This window comes from Chrysochloris asiatica, unplaced genomic scaffold, assembly GCF_000296735.1.
Source record: "Chrysochloris asiatica unplaced genomic scaffold, ChrAsi1.0 scaffold00002, whole genome shotgun sequence".
Lineage (NCBI taxonomy): Eukaryota > Metazoa > Chordata > Mammalia > Afrosoricida > Chrysochloridae > Chrysochloris > Chrysochloris asiatica.
In genome coordinates this window covers 51,702,318-51,727,756 of record NW_006408520.1, presented here as the reverse complement: position 1 = coordinate 51,727,756, position 25,439 = coordinate 51,702,318, and the positions used below count along the sequence as shown (strand labels likewise).

The 25,439-nt window shown below is 36.6% G+C and overlaps 1 protein-coding gene across 1 annotated transcript in view; it reads left to right on the top strand.

Moving 5' to 3' along the window:
* The window catches only part of TNNI3K (TNNI3 interacting kinase), a 588,833-nt gene that overhangs the window by 196,270 nt on the left and 367,124 nt on the right, over positions 1–25,439 (top strand). The window contains exons 10-11 of the mRNA XM_006831035.1: positions 5,501–5,595; positions 6,145–6,294. Coding sequence (XP_006831098.1) covers positions 5,501–5,595; positions 6,145–6,294 — 245 coding nt within the window. The remainder of the gene's footprint in view (positions 1–5,500; positions 5,596–6,144; positions 6,295–25,439) is intronic.

Here is a 25,439-nt window from a genome sequence, read left to right as displayed (position 1 = left end):
TATAATCAAGATGTTGTTGTTGTTGTTAAGTGCCGTTGAGTCAGTTCCGACCCATAGCGAGCCTGTACAGGGTTTCCGAGGGTGTAAATCCTTACGGGAATAGAAAGCCTCATCTTTCTCCCGTGGAGCGGCTGGTAGTTTCGAACCGCTGACCTTAAGGTTCGCAGCCCAATTCGTAACCACTAATCAAGATACAGGGTAGCAAAAGCTGTCTTTGGAGAATTTTGGTGGAAACCTTACATCATCTACCCTGTTGTGTTGTTGTCAGGTGCCATCGAGTCGGACCTGACTCATAGTGACCCCATACACAGCAGAATGAAACAATATCTGACCCTGGGCCAACCTCATTACCACTGCCACACTTGAATCCATCAATGCTGCCACCTGGCCAATCCATCTCATTGGGGGTCTTCCTCTTTTTCTCTGATCCTCCATCTTACCAAGCATGATATCCTTCTCCAGCGACTGTTCCCTCCTGACAATATGTCCAAAGTATGAGAGATGAAGTTTAGCCATCCTCGCCTTAAAGAAGCACTCTGGCTGCACTTCTTCCAAAACAGATCTATTGGTTCTTTTGGCATCTACCCTATAGGCCTTATCTTATCCCTTCAGAATTTGTTTTTCCTCAAATACAAAGAACATTGAAAAGGAACACAATTTGAGGCCTTTCTATGTATATATTAGTTGTTGCTGTTTGGTACCATCAAATCAGTTCCTACTCAGAGGGACCCTGTGCAGGGTTTCCTAAGAGTGGCTGGTGAGTTTGAACTGCAGATCTTGTGATTCAAACTGACTTTGAGGTCCAGTTCTTTATTCCTCAGCACCACACCAGGACTATTTATTAATCAATAATATCAAAATGTGAAGTTATTTTTAGTTTCTTGACATATCCTCTATCAGGGTCCACACACTTCTGAAGGTGATATTTCCATCTCTCTAATCTCCCAAAGAATTCTGCACTCTTCTATTCATAGCACTTCAAACAGGCACTTTGGCATCCTTGAGGAACTCAGATCATGTTCCTTTTACATGTTCTTTGAGTTTTGGAGAAAAAAAGAAGTCTAAATGTAAAATCTAGGCTAAAGGGTGGTTAGAGTAAGGTTCACAAGAAAACTGTCATAAGACAACCCTTGCTCCCCTTGAATAATGAGTAGGTGCATTGTTACGATAGAAAAAGAATTCCTTGGAGCAACTCCTTGGACTTTTTCTTATCAATGCAGTTTTTCATTTTGTTACAACTTCTTAATAACAATTTTAACCCTCCTTCCAGAAAATCTATCAAGATTACCCCTTTGGAATTCTCCCCAACAGTTATCATAACCTTCTGAGATCATCTTCTGCCTTGATTTATCTAATCCTACAGATCCTCTCAGAAGGGACTATTTAGTTTGCACCTTCTGTTTTATTTTTGAAAGCACCCTAAAGTGTATTACTGAGAGACCTTGTCTTCAGTCATCCGCTGATCACAGACATGTTTATACACATTTTGTGTAGCATAAACCTGTGTGTGTATGAACTAAACCTTACAATACTTTATGACACACACACTCATGTGTTTGTGTGTGTGTATGTGAATTCAGTGTATATACTCAGTGTATTATTCCCTATAATACTGAGAGAACTTGTCTTCAGTAATCCACTAGTCATAGACATATCTATACATGTTTTATATAAAATAAGTCTATGCATGTATGAACTGAACCTTACAATACTTTGTGATGTATACACTCATGAATATGTGTGTGTGAATTTAGTGTATATGTTCAGAATGTATTATTTTCTTTAAGTAGTTGCTTAGAAAAGAAATAATAAGGCAATTCAGAAAATATACCTTTTAAAACAATATTATGAGTCCTATTTACAGGGCAAGTAGTTATTGGTGTTATAGGTTGTTAAGGAGATAATGACTTTTTTCTCATTCAATTCATACAAATATTCAAGGAAGAGTTATTGAGTTTGTTGCCTTGGGATGATCTTGGTAGAAATATTAAGATCGTAATATCCCTTCCTTCCTTCCTTTAGGAAATTGTAGCTGAAACGTATCAAGGTAGATAGCTTCACCCATTGCATTAATACAATGATACAAGCACTATAAGAATAAAAGGACAAGGAAACAGAGGGGTCAGCAGTGCCCCTTTGTGGGATAAAAAGGTTTCACAAAGGGAGCAGTAGCTCAGTGGTGGAAGGATACGTGGGATTTCATTAAAAAAAGAAGTTTAGTAAGGCCATCCTAGAAAGAGGACGTAGGATCAGTAAGTTACCTCTTCTTTTAGAACTGAATTCCAAAACCTTATGCACTTACATTAACCATGATTTATATGATGCCAATGCTAACACCCTTTCAATCACCCATGGCATACCTCATACCTTCATGGGTTTTGGAAATTGAATATTGCTAGTGAAAAAGTGATGACAAAAGAAGAGGTATGAGGGAAACCACAGTGAAACATTATAAGAAGTGTTAGTCAAAAGAAAGTGAGAAAAACAAGCAATAAATTAAGAGCCAATAGTCATAACTACATGTGGTTTGTTGTTAGTCAAGTTGGCTCCAATTTATGCAGTCTCTATGAAAAACAGAGTAAATGGTGTCCAGTACTGTGTCATCTCACAATTGTTGGTATGCTGGAATCCACTGGTGTGGTCAATATGTCTTTTGAGTGACTTCTGACCTATGGGGCTCATCTTCCTGCTATAATCCACATGGATGTCATTGACTATTGATCAGAGTACATTACTAGGTCTTCTTCCTAATGTACCATAGTCTGGAAGATGAACTAAAACTATAAGTGAGCTTACTGTTGTTGTTAGGTGCCATCAAGTTGGTTCTGACCCATAGTGACCCTATGCACAACAGAGTGAAACACCACCCAGTCCCGCATCCTCACAATTGCTGTTACACTTCAGCCCATTGGTGCTGCCACTGTGCCAACTGATTTCATTGGGGTTTTCTTTATATTAAGTGCAAGCCATACCGAAGGCTGTGATCTTTGATCTTCGTCAGTGAGTATTTTAAGTTCTCTTTGCTTTCTTAAAGCAAAGTTGGTATCGTCTCCATATCACAGATTTTTAATGAGTCTTCCTTCAATCCTGCAACATTCTTCTTCATATATTCAGCATCACAGATTATTTGCTCACCAGACTGAATGGAGTCCTGGCGTGGTGCTTGCTGTAGGATAAGTACTCAACTGCAAGGTCAGTTTTAACTCCAAGGTCGTTCATTCAAACTCACCAGCCACTCCTCCGAAATCCTATACAGGGTCACTGTGGGTCAAAACCTACTCAATGGCACTTAACAACAACAACAACAACAACAACAACATACAGATTGAATAGTATGGTGAAAGACTACAACCATGGTGTACACATTTCCTGATTTTAAACCATTTAGTGTGTCCTTATTTTGGTCAAACGACTGCCTCTTGGTCTATGTACAGGTTTCTCATGAGCCAATTAAGTGTTCTGGAATACTCATTCTCGACAGTGTTGTCCGTAGCTTGTCATGATCCACACAATAAAAGCCTTTGTGTAGTCAATAAACCACACATAAACATCTTTCTGATATTCTCTGCTTTCAACTGAGATCCATGTGACATCAGCAATGATATCCCTCATTCCATATCCTCATCTGAATACAGCTTGAATATTGTCAATGTACTTTTTCAGCTGAATTTGAATTATCTTTCTCAAAATTTTATTTGCATGTTATATTAATGATAGTGTCTGATGATTTCCAAATTCCACTGCATTACCGCTCCTTAGAAGGAACACAATGTATATAGTTTTCATTCATTCAATTGGCCAGGTAGCTGTCTTCCAAATTTCTTGGCATAGATGAGTGAATGCTTCCAGTGCTGTATCAGTTTGTTGAAAGTTTTCAATTTGTATTCCATCAATTCCCAGAGCTTGTTCTTTGCCAATCTCTTTAGTGCACCTTGGATTTCTTCTTTCTGTACCATTGACTGTTGATCATGCTATTTCTTGAAATGGTTGAACACTGATCATTTCTTTCTAGTACAGTGGCTTTGTGTATTCCTTCCATCTTCTTTTGATGCTTTCTGCAGCATTCAATATTTTACCCAAAGAATTCTTCAGTATGCAAGCACAGGTTTGAATTTTTCCCTCACTTCTTTCTCCTTGAGAAATGCACAGCACATTCTTCCCTTTTGATTTCTAACACCAGATCTTTGTGCATTTCATTATAATGTTGCACTTTGTCTTCTCGAGCTGCCCTTTGAAATTTTATGTTCAGCTCTTTACCTCTTTGTTTCTTTCATTTTCTTCATCATCTCTATACTGAAGAGTAAGTTTCAACATGTCTTCTGACATCCATTTTGGTCTTTTCTTTCTTCCTTGTCTTCTAAATAACTTTGCTTTTCTCCTATATGATGTCCCTGATGTCATCCCACAACTCTTTTTTTTTTTTTTTTTTTGTCATTAGTGTCTAATGAGATGATCTCTAAATTCATCTGGGATATGTTTAACTCGTTAGTATTTTAAATACAGTGGCTTAACTTCGAGCATCATAGCAACATACAAGCCACGCCAACAAACCAACTGATTGACAGGTGGTAGAGGCACAGTGTGTCTTACACAATCTTCTTTTCTTTTTTTTTTTTTTTTTTCTGTGTATCTTGGCTCTCCCAGAAAACAGCAGAATTTTAATTAACTGCTTCAGTTAAAATCTAGTTGTAAAATTTACCCATAACACTATTATTTGAATCCTGAATTATGTTAGTTTTTCCATAAAAACTATTACCTCCTAGATAAAAAACACCTGAAAGTGAGCAGCATCTACAGTTTGTAATGAGCTCCTATAAGCATTAATTCACTTGAAAATCTCAGTAACACAGTGAGGCAGGTAAAACAATATATATATTTATAGTTATTTTATGAATAACAAAAGTACAACTCAAAGAACTCTAAAGACTTATCTGAGATCTCCTGGATAGTACATGGCTGAGCTTGTAGCTAAATCTGAATAGTGACTTAACCACCAGTAAAAGGAAAGCTTTGAGATCTTACCCACTAGTAATAGAAGTTTCAGGACAAGCAGTTCATGGATTTTCTGGAGAATAATTTCAGTCTCTTGTGACTCATATTTGAATAAAGCTCTTGGGAACCTCCTGAAGTCCCCATTGGATTGTAATTCCTAGTTTCTGACAGTGAAACCACATGTAAGTCTAGCAATGATTTCCCAATCTTTAATGAAAAAGAATTAATATCATAGGAAATACTTGATAGGAAAAGACTAGATATTTTACACAACTCCTTGAAAATTGTACTGGGTGAATTTTACTACTTTCTTGGCTCATTTTAATTTATTCTTGAATGACCATTTTTGCTTATTTTTCATTACCCTTTTCCTTTGTCTCTTTCCTTTTCTTGCCCTTCTATATCTGTTTGACACTCTTGCATACATACAAGCATCTAATGTAAGAATAAGGTAAACTCATCTGCATGAATCAGGCTCTTCTATTTCCCTTATGTTGTATTTTTGCAGTGCTTGTACCTATGGCAAGAACATTGACCTGGTTAAATTTCTTCTTGATCAAAACGTCATAAGCATCAACCACCAAGGAAGAGATGGTCATACGGGTAAGACTGATGTATATCATTGCTCTAGAATAATGGTGTGCCAAAGGAAGAAGGGTTGGGAGTGGTCAGTCCCAGTAGGGTGGTGTGTTTTATCCAATGAATTCATTAAAACTTTATAATGCATAGTGTGAATAACAAACAGACCAACTTTTGGACTTTTGTTCAGTTTCATTATTGTTTAAAATTATGACAATCAACTCACTGCTTTTATGATCATAAAAGGACAGACTGACTACATCACCCTGTCCTCAAGAGAAACACCTGTTTTGAAGATTGTTATTTTACTCCATATTTGCTCTTGATAACTACAATGGATGTAGAAATATCAGAAATTTTGCTAATGTAAAAGAGTGTCTATATAGAGGATTGACCAATTTAGAATACTTTTTTGGCCCAAGGTATTGTCTTATTCAATAATAAAATTAATTATTTGTCATAGAAATCAATTATTGCTGCATATCTCTAGCAACAAGACTGTTATGTGAAGACTGTCTTTGGGAAGGTGAACTTCAGTTTTCCACTTTTTCTTTTGTTTTTTTACTATTATAGGATTACACTCTGCTTGTTACCACGGTCACATCCGCCTGGTTCAGTTCTTACTGGATAATGGAGCAGATATGAATCTGGTAGCTTGTGATCCCAGCAGGTCTAGTGGTGAAAAAGATGAGCAGACATGTTTGATGTGGGCTTATGAAAAAGGTATGTTTTTAATCATTGCAGCTGTGTAGTGATACATTGAACTGCATGCACAGGTTATGTCCGTGCATCAATAATCCCTTTGCTTGCATGACTTGTATACTCCCACTTCCTCTGTAGATTGCATTTGAGTCTCTGGGGATTTGGATCAAAGAGTCCAATAGACCTTCATTAGAGAAGGTAACTGCTGTCTGCACATGAGCTGAAGGCATTCTCTATATTTTCACTTTGCAATGAGAATGGGCTGTCTCATTTTTAGGTGCTAAAGAAACAAAATATTGTTTTGTTTTGTTATTGTAATGATGAGAGGACATTTACTTTCTTAGTGTGGATTTAGAGATATTTTTTAATCTCTTATATGGGAAATTCTGATGTAGACTCAAATGAAAAACATAAACCAAACAAATTTAAACAAAGAAAATAAGTCAGATCTAACCATGCTGACAATGTTTGTGCTAATACACACACACACACACACACACACACACACACATATATATATAGTTGTTAAGTGCTGTTGAGTCAATTCCAACCCAAAGAGATGCTGTATAGGTTTCTGAGGAGTGGATGGTGAGCTTGAACCACCAACTTTGTGGTTCAAACCAACTTTGCAGTCCAGCTCATTAACCCACAATGCCATACCAGGATACATATGTATTTAGGAGTCCTGGTGTGGTAGTAAAGATTAAATGACATAATATGTGTAAATTCCTTGGAAAAATGACTGTCACAAAATAAATATCCAGTAATTTTCATTTCAGTAATGGTTGTACTACTACTAGTAGTAATTTAGAAATAAAGGTGATGATAATAAATTATTAATTTTAAGGTAGAGATAGAGACAGAAGTGAAACAGGCATAATGTATACTGTTATGAAGACACATTATGCCTCCTCAATGAGGTATACATACACATATGTGTTCCTAAGGAGATCAGGTTTTCAGGTGACCTGGAATAGTATATATCATCATTGAAACTATAGATAAATGCTATAAAATGTGCCATACTTTAAAGAAATAGTTTGTTTTAAATTTTGAAGCCTGTATTATATTTTCAATATGCTTAAAGTATGTAAGTAAATATTTTTATCTTTAATACTAGAATCCCTGAAGACCATATTGAAAAGAGCAATTACTGTACTTGACGATTTTTCAGCATACCAAGTTTGTCTAAAAGGTTTTCTGCCTAAAGTAGGATTTGAAATTCCATTAGTGAAAAGAGAGATGAAAATGGATAAATGGGAACAGGAAGCTGGTTTAAACATAGAGTAAAGGAAAAGGAAAAACACATAGGTCTAAAACAGCTAGTGAAAATATTATATGAGTGTTACTTTTGTTCCTGAGGGGAAAGACCTCATATTCAAATATATGCTATGGAGGCCTTAGTCTTGAACAGGACAAAAGATAAGACAGAAACAAATTATCTTGATGACAGAGACCATCATCCCAAGGCCATAATTATGTCCAAAGTATTCACAGCCACATAGTTAATATGTTGTTAAGTCTGTCAACTCACAGTGATTGTATGTACAACAAAACCAAGCACGGTTCCATCTTGTGTTATCCTCAAAATTGTTGTTATGTTTGAATTGATTGTTGCTGCCTCTGTGTCAATCCATCTGGGTGAGGATCTTCCTATTTTTACTAACCATTCAGTTTACCACACTTGATGTCCTCTCAAGTGACTATTCACTCCTGACAATGTTTTAAAGTATGAGAGACAAAGTCTTGCCATCCTTGTTTCTAAGGTGCTTTCTGGTTGTACTTCTTCCAAGACAGATTTATTTGTTCATCTGAAAACCCATGACACATTCAAAAATTTATCACCAACATCATAATTCAAACGCATCAATTCTTCTACAGTCTTCCTTTTTCATTACAACTTCCATATACATATGAAGCGAGTGAAAATACTATGGTTTACGTCAGTATACCTTAGCACTCAAAGTAATGTTTGCTCATTAACACATTGAGAAAACCTTTTGTAGCAGATTTGCCTACTGCAATATGTCATTTGACTTCTTGACTGCTACTTCCATGAGCATTGGTTATGGCTCCAAGCAAAATGAAGTCTTTGATAACACCAATCATTTCTCCATTTATCATGATGATATTTTTGGTCCATATATGAGGATTTTTTTTTTTTATCTTCATCATTATTTTAAGATATTTTCACTTCCAGCAAGCAAGGTTGTGTCATCTGCACATGCAAGTTGTTAATGAGTCTTCCTACAATCCTGATGTCACATTCTTTTTCATATAATCCAGCTTCTCAAATGATTTGCTCAGTATACAGATTGAATAAGTATGATGACAGGACAAAACCTTGCCACATACCTTTCCTGATTTTAAACTATTCAGTATCTATTTATTTTGTTCTAAGAATTGCCTGTTGATCTATGCACAAGTTCCTTATGAATACAGTTAAGGGTTCTGTAACACCCATTCTTTGCAATATTATCCATAGTTTGTTATGATTCACACAGTCCTTTGCATAGTCAATAAAGTACAATTAAATGTCTTTCTGGTATTCTCTGCTTTCAGTTAAGATCCACCTGAGGTTAGTAATAATATCCTTAGTTTCCCATCCTCTTCTGAGTCCAGCTTGAATTTCTGGCATCTCCCTGACAATGTACTACTACAATCATTTTTAAATTATCTTCAGTAAAATTTACTTGCATGTGATATTGATGATGTTGTTCAATAATTTCCACATTCTAATGAGTCATTTTTCTTTGGAATGGGAACAGATATGAATTTTTCTGATCAGGCAGCTGTCTTTCAGCTTTCTCACCATACACAATAAACACTACATACACACTCCAACAATGCTTCAGTTTGTTGAAATACTTCCATTTGCATTCCATCAATATCTGGATCTTTGTTTTTCACCAATATCTTTAATACAGCTTGGAACTTTTCCTTCAATACCATCATTTCTTGCTCATATGCTACCTCTTGAAATGGGTGAGCATCGACCAACTCTTTCTGGTACAATGATTCTGTGTATCCCTTTCATTTTATTTTGATGCTTCCTGAATCGTTCAATATTTTGCCAATACAATCTTTCAGTATTGCCAGTTGAGGTTTAATTTTTTCTTCAGTTCTTTCCACTTGAGAAATCTTGAATGTGTTCTTCCATTTTGGTTTTCTAACTTCAGGTTTTGAACACTTCACTATAATACATGACTTTGTCTTCTTGAGTTGCCCTTTGAAATTTTCTGCTCAACTCTTTTACTTCCTCATTACTTCCAGTTGCCTTAGCTTCTTCTCTATACTAAAGAGCAAGTTTTTAAATCTCTTCTGATATTTATTTTGATGTTATTGATGTTAGGTGCCATCAAGACGGTACCCACTCATAACTACCCTATGAAAAACAAAACAAAACACTGCCCATTCCTGGGCCAACCTCACAATCATTGCTACACGGGAGACCATTGCTGCCATCATTTTGCCAATCCATCTCATTGGGGATCTTCTTCTTTTTCTCTGACTCTCCAATTTACCAAACATGATATTCTTCTCCAGTGACTGGTCCTTTCTGATAATATGTCTGAAGTATGAGAGATGAAGTTTGGTCATCATGTCTTTCAAGGAGAATTCTGGGTATACCTCTTCCAACACAGATTTGGTTGTTCTTTTGGTACTTTCAATATTCTCCTCCAACACCATAACTCAAATGCATCAATTCTTCTATGGTCTTCCTTATTCACTGTCCAACTTTTGCATGCATATGAGGTTATTGAAAATACCATGTCTTGAGTCAGGAGCACCTTAGTGCTCAAACTGACATGTTTACTCTTCAACACTTTAAAAAAAGTCTTTGTGCAGCTGATATCCCTAAAGCAATATGTCATCTGATTTCTTACCTGCTGCTTCCATGAGTGATGATGGTTGATCCAAGCAAAATGAAGTCTTTTATAACTTCAGTCTTTTTTCCATTGATATGCGTGGTGTTTATTGGTCCAGCTGTGAAGATTTTTGTTTTCTTTACATTGAGATGAAACCCATACTGAAGGCTATGGTCTTTGATCTTCATCAGTAAGTAATTTAAGTCCTCTTCACTTTCAGCAAGTAAGGTTGTATCATCTGCAAGGTTGTTAATGAGTCTTCCTCCACTCCTTATGTCATGTTTTTCTTCCTATAAACTAGCTTCTCTGATTATTTGCTCAGCATATATAAGAATACAACTTGGTGCACACCTTTCCTAATTTTAAGCCATTCAGTGTTCCCTTGTCTGTTCAAACAACTGCATCTTGGTCCCTGTACATGTTCTTCATGAGCACATTTAAGTGTTCTGGGATACTCATACTTCACAATGTTGTCCATAGCTTGTCATGATCCATACAATTAAAAGCCTTTGTGTAGTCAGTAAAGCACAGGTAAATATCTTTCTAGTATTCACTGCTTTTAGCCAAGATCCATCTATGTCAGCAATGATATCCCTCGTTCCATGTCCTCTTCTGAAACCAGCTTGAAACTCTGTAAGTTCTCTGTAAATGTATGGTGGCAGCCATATTTGTATTACCTTTAGTAAAACTTTACTCGCATGAGATATCAATGACATTTTCTGATGATTTCCTCATCCTACTGGTTCACCTCTCCTTGGAAATGGCACAAATACGGATCTCTTCCAGTCAATTGGCCAGGTAGTTGTCTTCCAAATTCCTAGGTGTAGATGAGTGAGTGACTCCAGTGCCGCCTCACTTTGTTGGAAGGTTTTAATTTGTATTCCTTCAATTTCTAGTGCGTTGGTTTTTTGCCAATGACTTCAATGCATTTGGACTTCTTCCTTCAGGATCATTTTCTCTTGATCATATGCTACTACCTGATATGTTTGTATATAGACCATTTCTTTTTGGCATAGTGTCTTTGCATCATTCAGTAATTTGCCTAGAGAATCCTTCAATACCATAAGTCTAGGCTTGAATTTTTTCATTTATTCATTTTAGTTTTAACTTTCTTTCCTGTTTTTAATGACTCTTTGCTTTCTTCATGTATGATGCACTTTATGTCAGCCCACAATTTTTCTGGTCTTTAGTCATTAATGTCAAATGGATCATATTTGTTCTTGAGATGGTCTTTATATTCAGGTGGGATATACTTTAGATCATAATTTGCGTCTCATGAACTTTTTTTTTTTTTTTTTTTTTTTCAGTTTCAGCATGAACTTTCATATAAGCAATTGATTGTCCCTTGTATGGTCAGCCCTTTACCTGGTTTTGGCTGTTGCCATTGAGTTTCTCCATTTTCTCTTCCCACAGATATTGTTATTGTTGTTATTAGGCACCATCAAGTTGGTACCAACTCATAGTGACCCTATGCACAACAGAACAAAATACTGCCCAGTCCTGGGCCAACCTCACAATTGTTGCCACGCTTGAGCCCATTGATGCTGCCACTTGGCCAATCCATCTTGCTGGGGGTCTTCTTCTTTTTTATGACCATTCGTCTCAACAACCATAATATCCTTCTCTAGCAACTGGTCCCTCCTGACAATATGTCCAAAGTATGAGAAAGGAAGTTTGGGTATCCTGGCCTCCAAGGAGCACTCTGGTTGTCCTTCATCCAACACAGATCTGTTTGTTCTTTTGGCAGCCCATGGCACTTTCAATTTTCTCCTCCAATACCATAACTGAAAAGCATCCATTCTTCATCAATATGGTCTTCCTTATTCACTGCCCAGCTTTTGCATGTATATGAGGGTATTGAAAATATCATATCTTGGGTCAGATGCACATTAGTCCTGAAGCTGACATCTTTGAACTCTTTAAAAAGGTCTTGTGAAGCTGATTTGCCTAATGCAATGTGTTGCTTGATTTCTTGGCTGTTGCTTCCAAGAGTGTTGATAGTTGATCCAAGAAGAATGAAGTCTTTGACAACTTCAATCTTTACTCCTTTGATAAGAATGTTGTTTATTGGTCCAGTGGTGAGGATTTTTGTTTCTTTACATTGAGACGCAATCCATACTGAAGGCTGTGGTCTTTGATCTTCATCAGTAAGTATTTTAAGTCCTCTTCACTTTCAGCAAGGAAGGTTATATCATCTGCATATCACAGATTGTTAATGAGTCTTTCTCCTATCCTTCATATAACCCAGCGTGTCGGATTATTTGCTCAGCATACAGGTTGAATAAGTATGGTGAAAGAATACAACCCTGTAGTACACCTTTCTTAATTTTAAATCATTCAGTGTTCCCATGTTCTGTTCGAACAACTGCCTCTTGGTTCAGGTACAGATTTCCTCATGAGCACAATTAAGTGTTCCAGCATATTCATACTTCAAAATGTTGTCCATAGCTTGTCATTATCCATACAATTGAAAACCTTTGCTTAGTCAATATAGCACAGGTAAACACCTTTCTGGTATTCTTATTCTTTGCTTTCAGCCAAGATCCATCGACATCAGCAATAATATTCCTTGTTCCATGTTCTCTTCTGGATCTGACTCGAGCCTCTGGAAGTTCTCTGTCAATGTATGATTGTAGCCATTTCTGTATTACCTTTAGCAAAACGTTATTCGCATGGGATATCAAAGAGATTGTACTATGATTTCTGCATTCTGTTGGGTCACCTCTCTTTGGAAAGGGCACAAATATGGATCTCTTCCAACAGTTGGCCAGATAGTTGTCTTCCAAAATTCTTGGCAGAGATGAGTGAGTGTCTCCAGTGCCGCCTCACTTTCTTGAAAGATTTCAATTTTTATTCCATCAGTTCCTGGTGCCTTGTTCTTTGCCAATTCCTTCAATGTACCTTGGATTTCTTTCTTCAGGATCATTGGCTCTTGATCATATGCTACTTCTTGAAACAATTGAACAGCTACCATTTTCTTTTGGTACAGTGATTCTGTGTATTCCCTCCATCTTCTTTTGATGCTTCTTGCATCTTTCAATAATTTGTCCAGAGAATCCTTCAATAATGAAAGTTGAGGCTTGAATTTTTCTTCAGTTCCCCCAGCTTGAGAAATGCTGAGCATGTTCTTCCCTTTTGGTTTTCTGACTCCAGATCTTTACATATGTTGTTGTAATATTTGAAATAGCTAATTTTATACTTGTGTATTACATCTGTTGAGGTTCTGGTGTACAGTTACTGCTTATGTTGTTGAAAAAGATATTTGTAATAAATATGTCATTGGTTTTACCAAATTCCATCATGTGATCTCCAACACTGTTTCTTTGACCTAGGCTATATTTTTCAACAAATGATCCCTTTTCTTTGTTTCTAATTTTAACATTGAAATCACCAGTAGTTATCAATGCATCTTGAAAGCATGTTTGCTCAATTTCAGACTGAAGAAGTTGGTAGAATTGTCAATCTCATCATCACTATCTTTAGTGGTTGGTGCATAATTTTGAATAATAGTAGTATTATCTGGTCTTTTTTGTAGGCATATGGGTATCCTATCACAGACAGCATTGTGCTTCAAGACAGACCTTTAATTGCTTTTTGATAATGACTGTGATGTTATTGCTCTTCAATGTGTCATTCTTGGCATAGTAAACCATATGATTTTCTGATTCAAAATGTTCAGTACTTGTTCAATTCTACTCATCAATGCCTAGGATATTGATCTTTATGCATTCCATTGCATTTTTTACATTCTCCTATTTTCTTATATTTATCCTTTTTAATTCCACATTTCAATTATTAATGGATGTTTCCAGCTGTTTATTTTCATTTTCAGTTTGTTCCATCATCAAATCAATGTCAGAAAGCTTTGCTCCATCCACGTCATTAAGGTCAACTTTACTTTGAGAAGGCAACGCTTCCCCAGTGGCATTTTGAATGTTTTCCAACCTGAGGGACTCCTTCTGACACTCTATCAGGCAAATGTCTGCTGCTAGTCATAAGAATTTCACTGGCTTTCCAGAAGTGGTCTTCCTCTCTTTCTTTCTAGTATGTCTTAATTTGTAATGTCCACTGAAACTTGTCTTTGATAGGTGAGCTTGCTGATATTTAAAATACTGGTGGTAAAGATTCCAGCATCACCACAACAATCTTTTATTGGGAGTGCTAATTGCACTTTCAACCTACATGAGAGGACTCTTGCATTCTACTGATTAAGAATAATCAGATGAGGTATTTTCTACATGAGCAAAGTTATAATATAGGAAACAGGCTTATAAACAGAGATGGGGAGGCTAAATCCAACATTTAGTTCCATCTCCCTGAACAAATATTCTGCTGGGGTTTAAAAACTTTTGCGTGGGGAAAAGGCATCATGTTTATTCCCAGGAATAGACAGTGTTTTCTGGGGAGTGATCCATTTAGTAGGGATCATGCTAATTGGGTGTGTGTGCAGCATTTCTTCAAGATGGATTCCACTGCTAAAGACTCTGGTCGAGGCAGACAAAATTTATTATGGGATGTCACACAAGTATGGTTCTCTTTTGCTCTGGTTACTTTCCCTCCCAGGAACTCATGTTCTCATCTGCTCCCAAGGAAAAATCATCGGTTAAGGTGGATAAATGCCATTAGTCTGTACAAGCAAGTAAATTACAGAAATCTTATAATGATCTGCTTACAGTAAACAGACAATCAGATGGGTGAGGTCTTGAGATTAATGTTTTCATACTCCTAGGCTCCCTGTCTCAGGAGACTTGGAGAGGCCAAGTAGCAGATGTTGGGGGTTGAATCACTTGAGAGCATCAGCAGGGCTCATCATAGCTACTCAGGGGGCCTCCCCAGGGGCTATGGAGCTATAGTCCTTAGAAGTCATCTACTGCTAAGAATATTTAACAGCTACTGTACATGTCCCAGGCACTGGACCAGGTGTTAGGCATACAGCAGAGAACAAAAGAATCCCTTGTCCTTAAGACAAGTCTTTGCTTTCGTAGAAACTCTTTCCAAGAGTCCCTTCCTAGTCTCCCTGCCATAAAACCACTACATTAGAACAAACTGACAGAGAAGATTTGTTAGCTAGTTATAGAACATGGAAAAACAAAGAAAGTGACAAAATATCATGATTGGTGGCAGATCAGTTCATCACTGACTATGGAAATAGAAAAGGACTATGACTGGGATATTTATACAGTTACAGATAACAAAAACTTACAGATAAAAAAAGAAAGAAAGAAAAGCTTAAAGAATTGGTTCTGGGGCCTTCCAACCACTTTGGTCAGGATATGACTCACAGCTCTGAGGCTCTGATACCCCAATTTCCATTAAGAACATGCCCAGACAAGTCCCTGAAGACAAGGATGCCTTTACCTCTACTGGCTAGTAGAGTCATAAACTACTTTCAAACACACTCTGTCTGAAGTCAAAGCTGTTTGCATTGTAAGTTAATGGTCAGAAAGAGCTCAATGAAGGCTGAATTTACATCTAGACACAAAATGGAGTTAGGGATTCCACTGTAAACTTGTAGCCTTTCTCAAACCAAATGCTTAAAATGTATGCTCTAAAATACTGTAGGGAATGTGCTGGCTCTGTAGGACAAGCACTGGACAATGAACCACAGGGTCAGTGGTTTGAGCCGACCAGTTTCTCCATGGTAGAAAGATGAGGTTTGCAGCTCCCACAAAGATTTTCACTCTCAGAAATATTATACAGGGTCATTATGAGTTGGAATCGACTTCTCAGCCTTAACAACAACAACTATGACTGTTAATAGGCATTGGGGTAGTTTTCAATTTGCATTTATTAAGAATAGTGCTGCTATCAGCATTCATGAATGAATTGAATCTTTCCATGAATATATGGATTCACTTTTGTTAGGTAAAAAGGTGTTCTGTCTTGTATTTTTTTTAAGAAAAAACTCTAAGTAACTCTATATTTGAGTATCAAATTATATATTTTTTGAAGCTTAAGGAGGTCTTACTGAGTTCTACTTATCAACACATTTCGTTCATTCAGGTGATTCTTAAGAAATTTGAGTTTCAAAGCAAGACTATTTATAATGCATTAGTCTTCTGTAAGACAGTTCAGAAATAGCTGTTGCAGTTAGCTCTTTACAGGGATTGGCTTTGTTTGTTTTTAGTTGACTGAGAGTGATATTTTTATTTATTTATACATAAATAATTCTTATTTATATTTTTTATGGAATTCTATCCTTTATGAAGCAGTGAATTACTGTGTAAACTCCTCATTTCCTACCAAACAAGAATAGCAACAAAAATTGTTTTAACTTGCAGGACTTTCCCACTGGTCTTTGCAACATATGCCATATTTGTCATCCTTATTTGTTCAACTAATGTGCCAGGCATCAGTGCCGCATTGCATTATTACTATGAATTTTAACAAATTGAATGTTAACACCCAAGAGACAGATGAATGTTTTGCATATGTTCTAGGGCAAAGCAAGTCAAACTCACAAAATGAAATCATTGCAATTTTCTCTTGCTAAAGAAATGTTGCATTGTTTTCATGTGTTCAGGGAGGATTGGAATACCCTTGTTACAATATTGTCAACAGTGCACAGTCGCTGTTCTGTTTGAATAAAGAAATGTTTTCCTTTCTCCCTCAGAGAGTCACCAAACTAATTGATGTGGCATACAAAGAGTTCTCCTGGGCAATTTAGAGATGGAATTGAGGAACCACAAAATATTCATTTGAAGTTCCCACTTTATGGAATAGAGATAATGTAGGAATGCACCCATCATTGTTTATTATGTACCTTATTTTCTCCCTGGGAAGATAAATCAGAAGGAAACGTTATAACCAGGGTCAACTTGAAAAAGAGTATTCTGGGATATGCAATTTGAATTTTTCATCTTAATCTATCATCTGTCTTTCTCAATATCGCCTTGACTTTATTTGGCCATGATTCTAAATCAGATTTTTCTCCTGATCGAAACTAAGTTTTTGCTAATCTGATGTAAAACATTAAGAGGGCACTTTAAGTTCAGAAAGAATTGTCTATTCTCCTTTGGAATTTTTTTTAAAGGATTGCTCATCATGGCTCTCTGTGGAATCAGATATGAAGAATATTTTCTATTTACATAGTCCTTATAACCTAAAGAGATAAAAATCAATCTTAGAAATAATTTTCTTGGTGACCTTGATGCTGTTTAGAATTCTACCACTGAAGTTTCAATATTTCTCTGCCAGACTGCCTAAAGGTCCAATTTTACAGTATTTAGAGTATTTCCCCTCCCCAAATATCCCCCATCTCCTTCTCCACTATTTCATCTAAAAGTGTAGTGATAGCTGTCTCGCTCACTTGGATTTGTTCTGCCCTTTCCCTGAGGTACAAAGGACTTCTATGAATCAATTTAAATTGGCCAGAAGAAATAGCCAGCAGCCTGCTTATGTTCAAATCCTCTACCCTAATCACCAGTATGGAAAACCCATTGAAAAGACCTCCACATAATCTTACATCCATTGCATTAAAGATGAAACTGCCGAATTGAAAAGATCTCAGCCAATTAGAATTGAACACATAGCTCAATAGTGTGTCTGCCAGTTAGATTTGAAAAGGCTGCCTTTGACAAAGAAAAACACTCCTTTATGTCAGGCTGTTTAGGGTCAGAAAATAACCCAAACTAGAAACAGAATTAAAAACTTCTTATTTGCTTCAGTACTGACACCAGTTAAAATAATTTACAGAGGCTCCTAGCCCAATATCTAATTACCCAGAATACAATATTTGTATACAGCAGAACCACTCTAATTCATAGTGACAGGGAGCTGGAGTTAGAGAATTAGTGAGTAAGTGAGCAAAAACAATAAAAATCAAGGCTCCTGTGCCATGATATATACTTTGTTCATTCCTTTTGACAAGTGTAGTATGGTGTGAATTATTTATAGTAAATGTACTATAGTGTATTCTGTGAAAGTAATGAAGTCTTACAGTCATGAGTCTCTACTGTTTTCAGCCAGTAAAAAATAACTGGGAGATGAGGGTGGAGCAGGAGCAGGAGAAAGAAATATAAATTCATTAAGTACTTTGATAAATTTTAACCAATGAATTATAACTCCCAAGATTCTTCTATATTCAATTATAACTTATTTGGAGTTTAGTTACCTAGTTTAGTGAACTTAGTTTAGTGACCTAAAGTTGTTTGGGGGTAGGATAGAGAAAGTATTAACTTAAATGATTTTATAGTATATCTAGATCAACCTCTAAATTCATGTATGACTTTATATATACTAATTACTTTTCTTCATTCCATATGTTTAGTTGCTAGCCAGAGGGCTAGCAGTTTGAGTATATTTTGAATAGCCTTAAAAGAAAGTTGTGGTGATTCCTTCTGAAAAATCAGCCATTTAAAACCCCATAAAGCACAGTTTTACTTTGATGCACATGGGTCAGACTGAGTCAGAAATAACAATAATTAGTATTTTAAAATGGCACATGTGTATATACACATATGCATATTATGCATATATGTAACAAAGTAAGCTGTGTACTAAGCTCTAAAGAGTACTGGTGTGATGCTATGGAATAAAGCACTGGACAGGGAAGTTGGCAGTTCAAACTCACAAGTCATTCCTTAGAAACCCTATACGGGGTCACTATGAGTTGGAAACAAATCTACAGCATGTAACAACTTGCTATAAGGAAGTTTACAGTTGTTATAATATCATCACCAAAATAGCTGTATAAATTGGTATTATCATTCTATGTGGATAAAGAGTTTGAGACTTAAAGTTGGTAAGTCACACTTGAGTAAACCACAGCCCTGTTAGTGGAGAACTGGTACCAAGCCGAGATCTGTCAGAACCTACACGATGACACTTAACAACAACATATCAGGTGATATAAAATAATGTTGTACAAATTTTTCTTACTCAAACTTCTCTTCATATCAATTCAATGAAAAGGTCTTGTTTATTGTATTTTATAGGCACATGTTTAACCCATCCTCTTCTCTATTTCTGCTGTTACTGTTTCAATTCAAATCTTCATCATGCTTCTTCTAATACACTTTAATCACTTCAGAATCGGTCTTTTTTTGTCTTAAATATCTTCTAACTCCATTTTAAAAGTATAATTGCAGAGAACTATTTCAGGTACAAATTCAAGCTCTTACCACTTATTCTTTAATCAGATGTGTCTAAGTTCAAATTCCCATCTTTTTACTTGATGATCTTGGAAGATTATTTAACATCTCTCAGTCTTTATCTTCATTTTAAAATGAGGAAATTAATAACTACTTTACTTTACCTGATAAGAGTTAGGAATCATATGTAAAATACCTGGCTCATTACAGAATCCCAATAAAAATGGTGGCAATTACCATGATTAAGTGCAAAGCACAGGCTTGATCAAGCTCCACCTAACACCTAATGCCATGTTCTATCTAATTTACAACATGCTTTAATGGCCAGTGAGAAATCATAGGATATACTAGGATGATGTTTAGCGATATAAACCCTCTAGGAAATGGTTTATATCCCTGCCAAACACTATTGGAAAAATCTAGCATGTATAAAAGCATATGCTGCTGTGTTGTATTGCTATTTCTTATTTATGGCCCAAGTAAAGCTATTAATTTTACAACCTGAGAACTGAAGCAAGATAAGGAGGTTTTGAAAATCACTAATCAAAACATTATGCAAATAATTTGAAAGCATTCTTCTAATTTATTTGGCAACTCAATAGCAATCAACAACAACAACAAAAATGTAAATATATAAACAATATTTTAAAACTTTAGTACAAACTCATAAGACTGTTTGTTACAACAGGAATAATCTCCACAGTTGGGGAAGAGAGCCTAAGAATTTACATCCATATTTTTAAACTATCATTACAATTGACTAATTGGATACCTCAGGAGCATGTAAAACTCAGCAAGTCCAAAAGTGAATTCACTATCCTTTTTGTCTTCATCCCATTGTGTCGTTAGTAACACTTTCATTTTATAGGATTAATGATTTATAGCAACCCTATGCACAGCAGATAATTTCAGTTTACACAAAGAAACGAAATAGAATTCCTCAAACAAATGGCCAAAATACAAAGTCACAAAATGTTGTTGTTGTTGTTATGTGCCATCAAGTCTGTTCCGACCCATAGCAACCCTGTATAGGGTTTCCGAGGGTGTACATCTTTACGGGAGTAGAAAGCCTCATCTTTCTCCCACGGAGCAGCTGGTAGTTTTGAACCGCTGACCTTAAGGTTCACAGCCCAATTCGTAACCACTATGCTACCAGAGCTCCTTAGAGTCACAAAATAGAATACCAGAAATAGTATTTGAACTATCTGATAAAGAATTTACAATAATGCTAATTAAGCAACCTCAATGAATTTACAGAAAGATCAAGAAAACTACAGATGAAATCAAGAAAAACATACATAAAAATTTGGAAAAGCTCAGGAGACAAATCAGTAAAATAATTGAAAAAATGGAAACTGTACAAAGTCAGCTATTAGAAAGTCAGAATGTTAATACTAAGACTTCAGAAGTAATACACTGAAAAATAAACACAATTGAATTAATGGAAAACCAAATTATTGAGCTTGAAGACAAATCTCTCATGATTCATCTACTACAGGAACAATCATGGAGTCCTGGTGTGACACTGTGGATTAAGGCACTGGACCAAAATGTCAGTTCAAATGCAAGATCAGTGGTTCAAGCTCACCAGCTGCTCCTCAGAAACCCTGTATAGGGTCATTATGAGTCAGAATCAATTCAACAGCACTTAACTGTATGGACTTTTGGTGTGGCACTGTCGGTTGATGCACTGAATAGCAAGGTCAGCAGTTCAAGCTCACCAGCTGCTCTTTGGAAACCCTATACATGGTCGCTATGGATAGGAACTTACTCATTGGCACATAACAACAAGGACAATAATAGGAGTCCTGGTATGACGCTATACAATAAGCACTGTGCCACAAGGTTGGTTTGAACCTCAACATCAGTGGTTCAAATTCAACAGCCACTTCTTAGAAATCCTATACAAGTTCGTTATGAATTGGAACCAAAATTATGGCACTTAACCACAGTAACAACATGCCTAACAAACAAAACACTACCCAGTCCTATGCCATCTTCAAAATTGTTGATATGTTTGAGTCCCTTGTTGCTGACACAGTGTAATTCTATCTCATTGGGAGGTTTTCTTCTTTCTCACTGACCCTTCACTTTACCAAGTATTAAGACATTTTTCAAGTCCCTACTCACAACATGTACAAAATACGAAATATGAAGACTTGCCATTCTCTCTTCTAAGGAACATTCTGACTGTACTTCTTCGAAGAGAGATTTGTTTGTTCTTGTAGTATGACAATTGAAAACACCATGGTTTAGGACAGGAGCAACTTAGTCCTCAAAATAACATCTTCACTCTTTAACAATTTAAAGAGGTCTTCTGCAGTAGATTAACCTGATGAAATACACTGATTTTAGCCACTTAGTCACTTAAATCAGGTAATCTGAAGTAATCCTTGGCTACTTTTCTTCCTCAAACCTCTCCTTACATCCATCCATTCAAAATGTCTTCTGTATTTTACTTCCTAGGTACATATTTAATCCATCCTAGTCTCTGTGTTTTTTACTGTCACTACTTTGGTTCAGGTCTTCATCATCTTTCTCCTGATGCACTTTATTTGCCTTATAACTGGTCTTATTTGTCTTACGCATCTTTTGAACCTCCTTTCAGCTATAGTTTCCGAGATGTATTTAAGGTGCAAAAAGATCATATCATTTTCCACCTTAAAATCCTTCACCAACACACTAGCACTTACAGGAAATGTCCCAGGTTGGTATTATGATACACAAAGACTTCCTATTTTTGGAACCTCTTATTACATGTCCCATTGATAAGCCCACCCCCCTCACACACACCATTATCGTCTTTACTAGATCAGCATGCCATGTAAAATCTAAACTCGTCACATGCACATTGCACGTTCACATAACCCTTTGAAGCAGCATCTAGTCACATCTCCGTTTTGCATAATAATAATAATACAAAACAGCTCATTCCTTACTATACCATATCATGTTATTTTATGTCTCCAAGTCTTTACTCATGCAATCCTCTCTGAATATACATACTATCCTTTCTCTGCACTGCACTCAACTCCTCAGATTTTTGATTCTTAATTAACCTTCAAGACTCATTTTATTCACTCTTCAAGGAAGCCTTCCATAGTAGCTCGGACTAGTATACGTGTTCTTCCTTTGCATTTTATCATGTTCTATGCACATGCCTGAGCTCTGGTGTGGCGTTGTGGGTTAATGTGCCAGACTGCAAAGCCATTTGAACAGCAAGGTTGGTGGTTCAAGCTCACCAGTCACTCCTTGGAAACCCTATGCAGGGTTGCTATGGGTTGGAACCAACTTGATGGTGCTTAACAACAACAGCACGCACATGCTTAAAGAACTCTGGTAGTAATGGTTACAAGGCAGGCTGCTAATCTCAGTGTCAGCAGTTCGATATTACTGGTTGTTCTGTGGGAGAAAGATGAGGCTTTCTGTTCTCGTAAAGATTTACAGCCTTGGAACCCCTATGCAGGGTCACTATGAGTTGTAAATGATTTCATAGCACATAACCACCACCATCACCACCACCATGTCTATCTCTGTATGTGCCTTTTCATATTGAAACCCTCTGCTCTATCAAATTGTAAATGTCTTTAGATGAGCACTGTGTTAGTAATCTTTGTCTTACTTTATTGTTGTTGTTGTTGTTATGTGCCATAGAGTCGGTTCCGACCCATAGCGACCCTGTATAGGGTTTCCGAGGGTGTAAATCTTTTGTCTTACTTTATAACAATGACTAATTCCTAATAGGGAGAAAGATGATGCTTTTTGCTCCCACAACGATTTACAGCCTTGGAAACCTTATATAGGGTCACTCTGAGTCAGAACCAACTTGACAGCACTTAATAACAACAGCAACAACTCCTAATAAATCCTGAATACTTGAGGGGAAACAGAGAATGAGCAAATAATTCAGTCATATTTTATTTCATACACCACTAAATGGTACCTGGTGAGTGATAATATAGTAGATGGTCTCAAGAATACTAATTACCAGTAGTCTGCTGTTTATGTAGTTATTTCTACAAATATATATTTTTTAAAAAATTAACTACAGAGTCCTAATAGTTCAATTAATTGGCAGAAGTTTTTAAAATATGTTCTATGCATTGGAAAGGCAATTGTCCCCACCTCTGTATGAAATTTTTTCTCCTCCAGTTTTATTTATACAGTTTATACTTTTTCCTTTCAAGCTAACACAGTTCTTTAAGGAACTTTTTCCTGAATTCCCATGTGGTCATTATGTCATTGTAATAGATGTGCATAACAGCTTATGCTTTTTTCTTCCTAGAGCTATAGGATAAGAACTGGACTGTTAACTATAAGGTCAGAAGTTCAAACCCACCATCTGCTCCTTAGAAATCTTATACAGGGTTGCTGTTGTAGCTGTAGGATAAGCATTAGACTGTTAATCACAAGATCAGTACTGAGATCTTGTGAGATCTCAGCTGTTCCATGTGAGAAAGATGAGATTTTCTTCTCCTATAAAGATTTACAGACTTGGAAACCCAATAAAGTAAATGTTGCCCTTTGATCTTGAATGGTTGACCATTCCAAGATGAATGTATGATACCACTGTTGCAGCCCCCTCTATATATGCCTATCTACTGCCATGAGGGTGAATTCCATTCCAAACCTGAGGGTGGCTGAGGGCCACAGTCTCAGGTTCTTCTAGTCTCTTTCTGACTAGTAATCCTGGCCTTTTTAACAACTTTTTTGTTTTGTTTCACACTGTCTCCCTTTCTAGGATGTTCTAAGGTAATCCCTTTTAGAGCAGTTGGTAGTAGTAACTGGGCACCATCTCATCTTCTGATCTCAAAGTCAAGGAAAATGATGTTTTATGAGTCCATTGGACTAATTGATTGCAAACATTTTCAATTTTCATAATTTCTTCTTTCTCTTGCACTTGGAGAGACCAGTAGTTGCACCTCAGATGGCTACTCATGAGCTTTTTCTCTCTTTTATTTTATTTTTTTCACATCTATTCAGCTTTCTTCTACTAGAAAGGACTAGTCCAGGCCTGGCTAGAGCCAGCTCTGCAGATTTGGAGCAGTGCTTTCATGAATCCAGGCACTGGATTGGTACAATTAGCATCCAATTCACTTTTAAGGGGCTCACAACTGCTCATTCACCACTGTGTGGCTTTAACCACAGGAAAAGCTGGAATTATGTTGGATGTGTATGTGGGTGAGGGCTGGCCACAACTTTGATCACTAGAGGATCATGAAGAACAAGAAAAAAATTATACCTTTAACTTCACAAGTCACTGGTATGCAACTGCACCACCAAACAGTTGTCTTGTCTCTACTGTTGCTCATGAAAGTTTTAGATGACCAAGCTGCCTCTGGTTGACTGACACAGTTCACCTGTCTTCTTTATTTTCTCTGTCTGTTCAGCTTCATCTCCTACTAAACATTCAATGCACATCTCTGTCCCTTCATCTTAAGATCAGGTTCAAAGACTATCATCTGTCTCATTTGATTTTTTGTATCTTTGTTGTAGAGAGATTTTTGTTTTTGTTTTTTTGGCAGCGTTTTGTAGTCCACCATCATGCTGATTCTGTTTTGTTTTTGTTTATTTGTTTGATTTCAGAGCTTGTCTAAATAATATTTATATTATATAACTATTGTATTTTTCTTTTCTAAAGACTTTACAAGAGTTGAGACCATTTCTGTTATAACACTGTATCTCTTGTATCTTGTTGCTGTTGTTAGTGTTGTCAAGTGGGTTTTGACTCATAGTGGCTTTACATGGAGTTTCCAAGGAGACGCTGGTAGATTTGAACTACCTATTTTGCAGCTAGCATGCAGTGCTTATCCTATAGTGCCCCACCAGTACTGTTTTACCTAGTATTTTTTGTTCATTAATTCAACAAATACTTATTACTTACCTAATATATGATAAAGAAGCTCTGGTAGTGTAGTGGTTACGAATCGGGCTGTGAACCACAAGGTCAGCAGTTTGAAACTATCAGCTGTTCCACAGGAGAAAGATAAGGCTTTCTGCTTCCGTAAAGTTTTACAGCCTCAGAAACCCTGTACAGGGTCGCTAAGAGTCAGAAGCGACACCACGGCACATAACTACCACCAAAATATGATAGATACTGTGCTAGGAACTGAATAAGAAAGTGAGCAAAACAGGTAACGCATCCCTTCTCTTATGAAGTTTGTATTTCTAGTGCAAGATACTAATCATAAGTAGAAAAACCAAT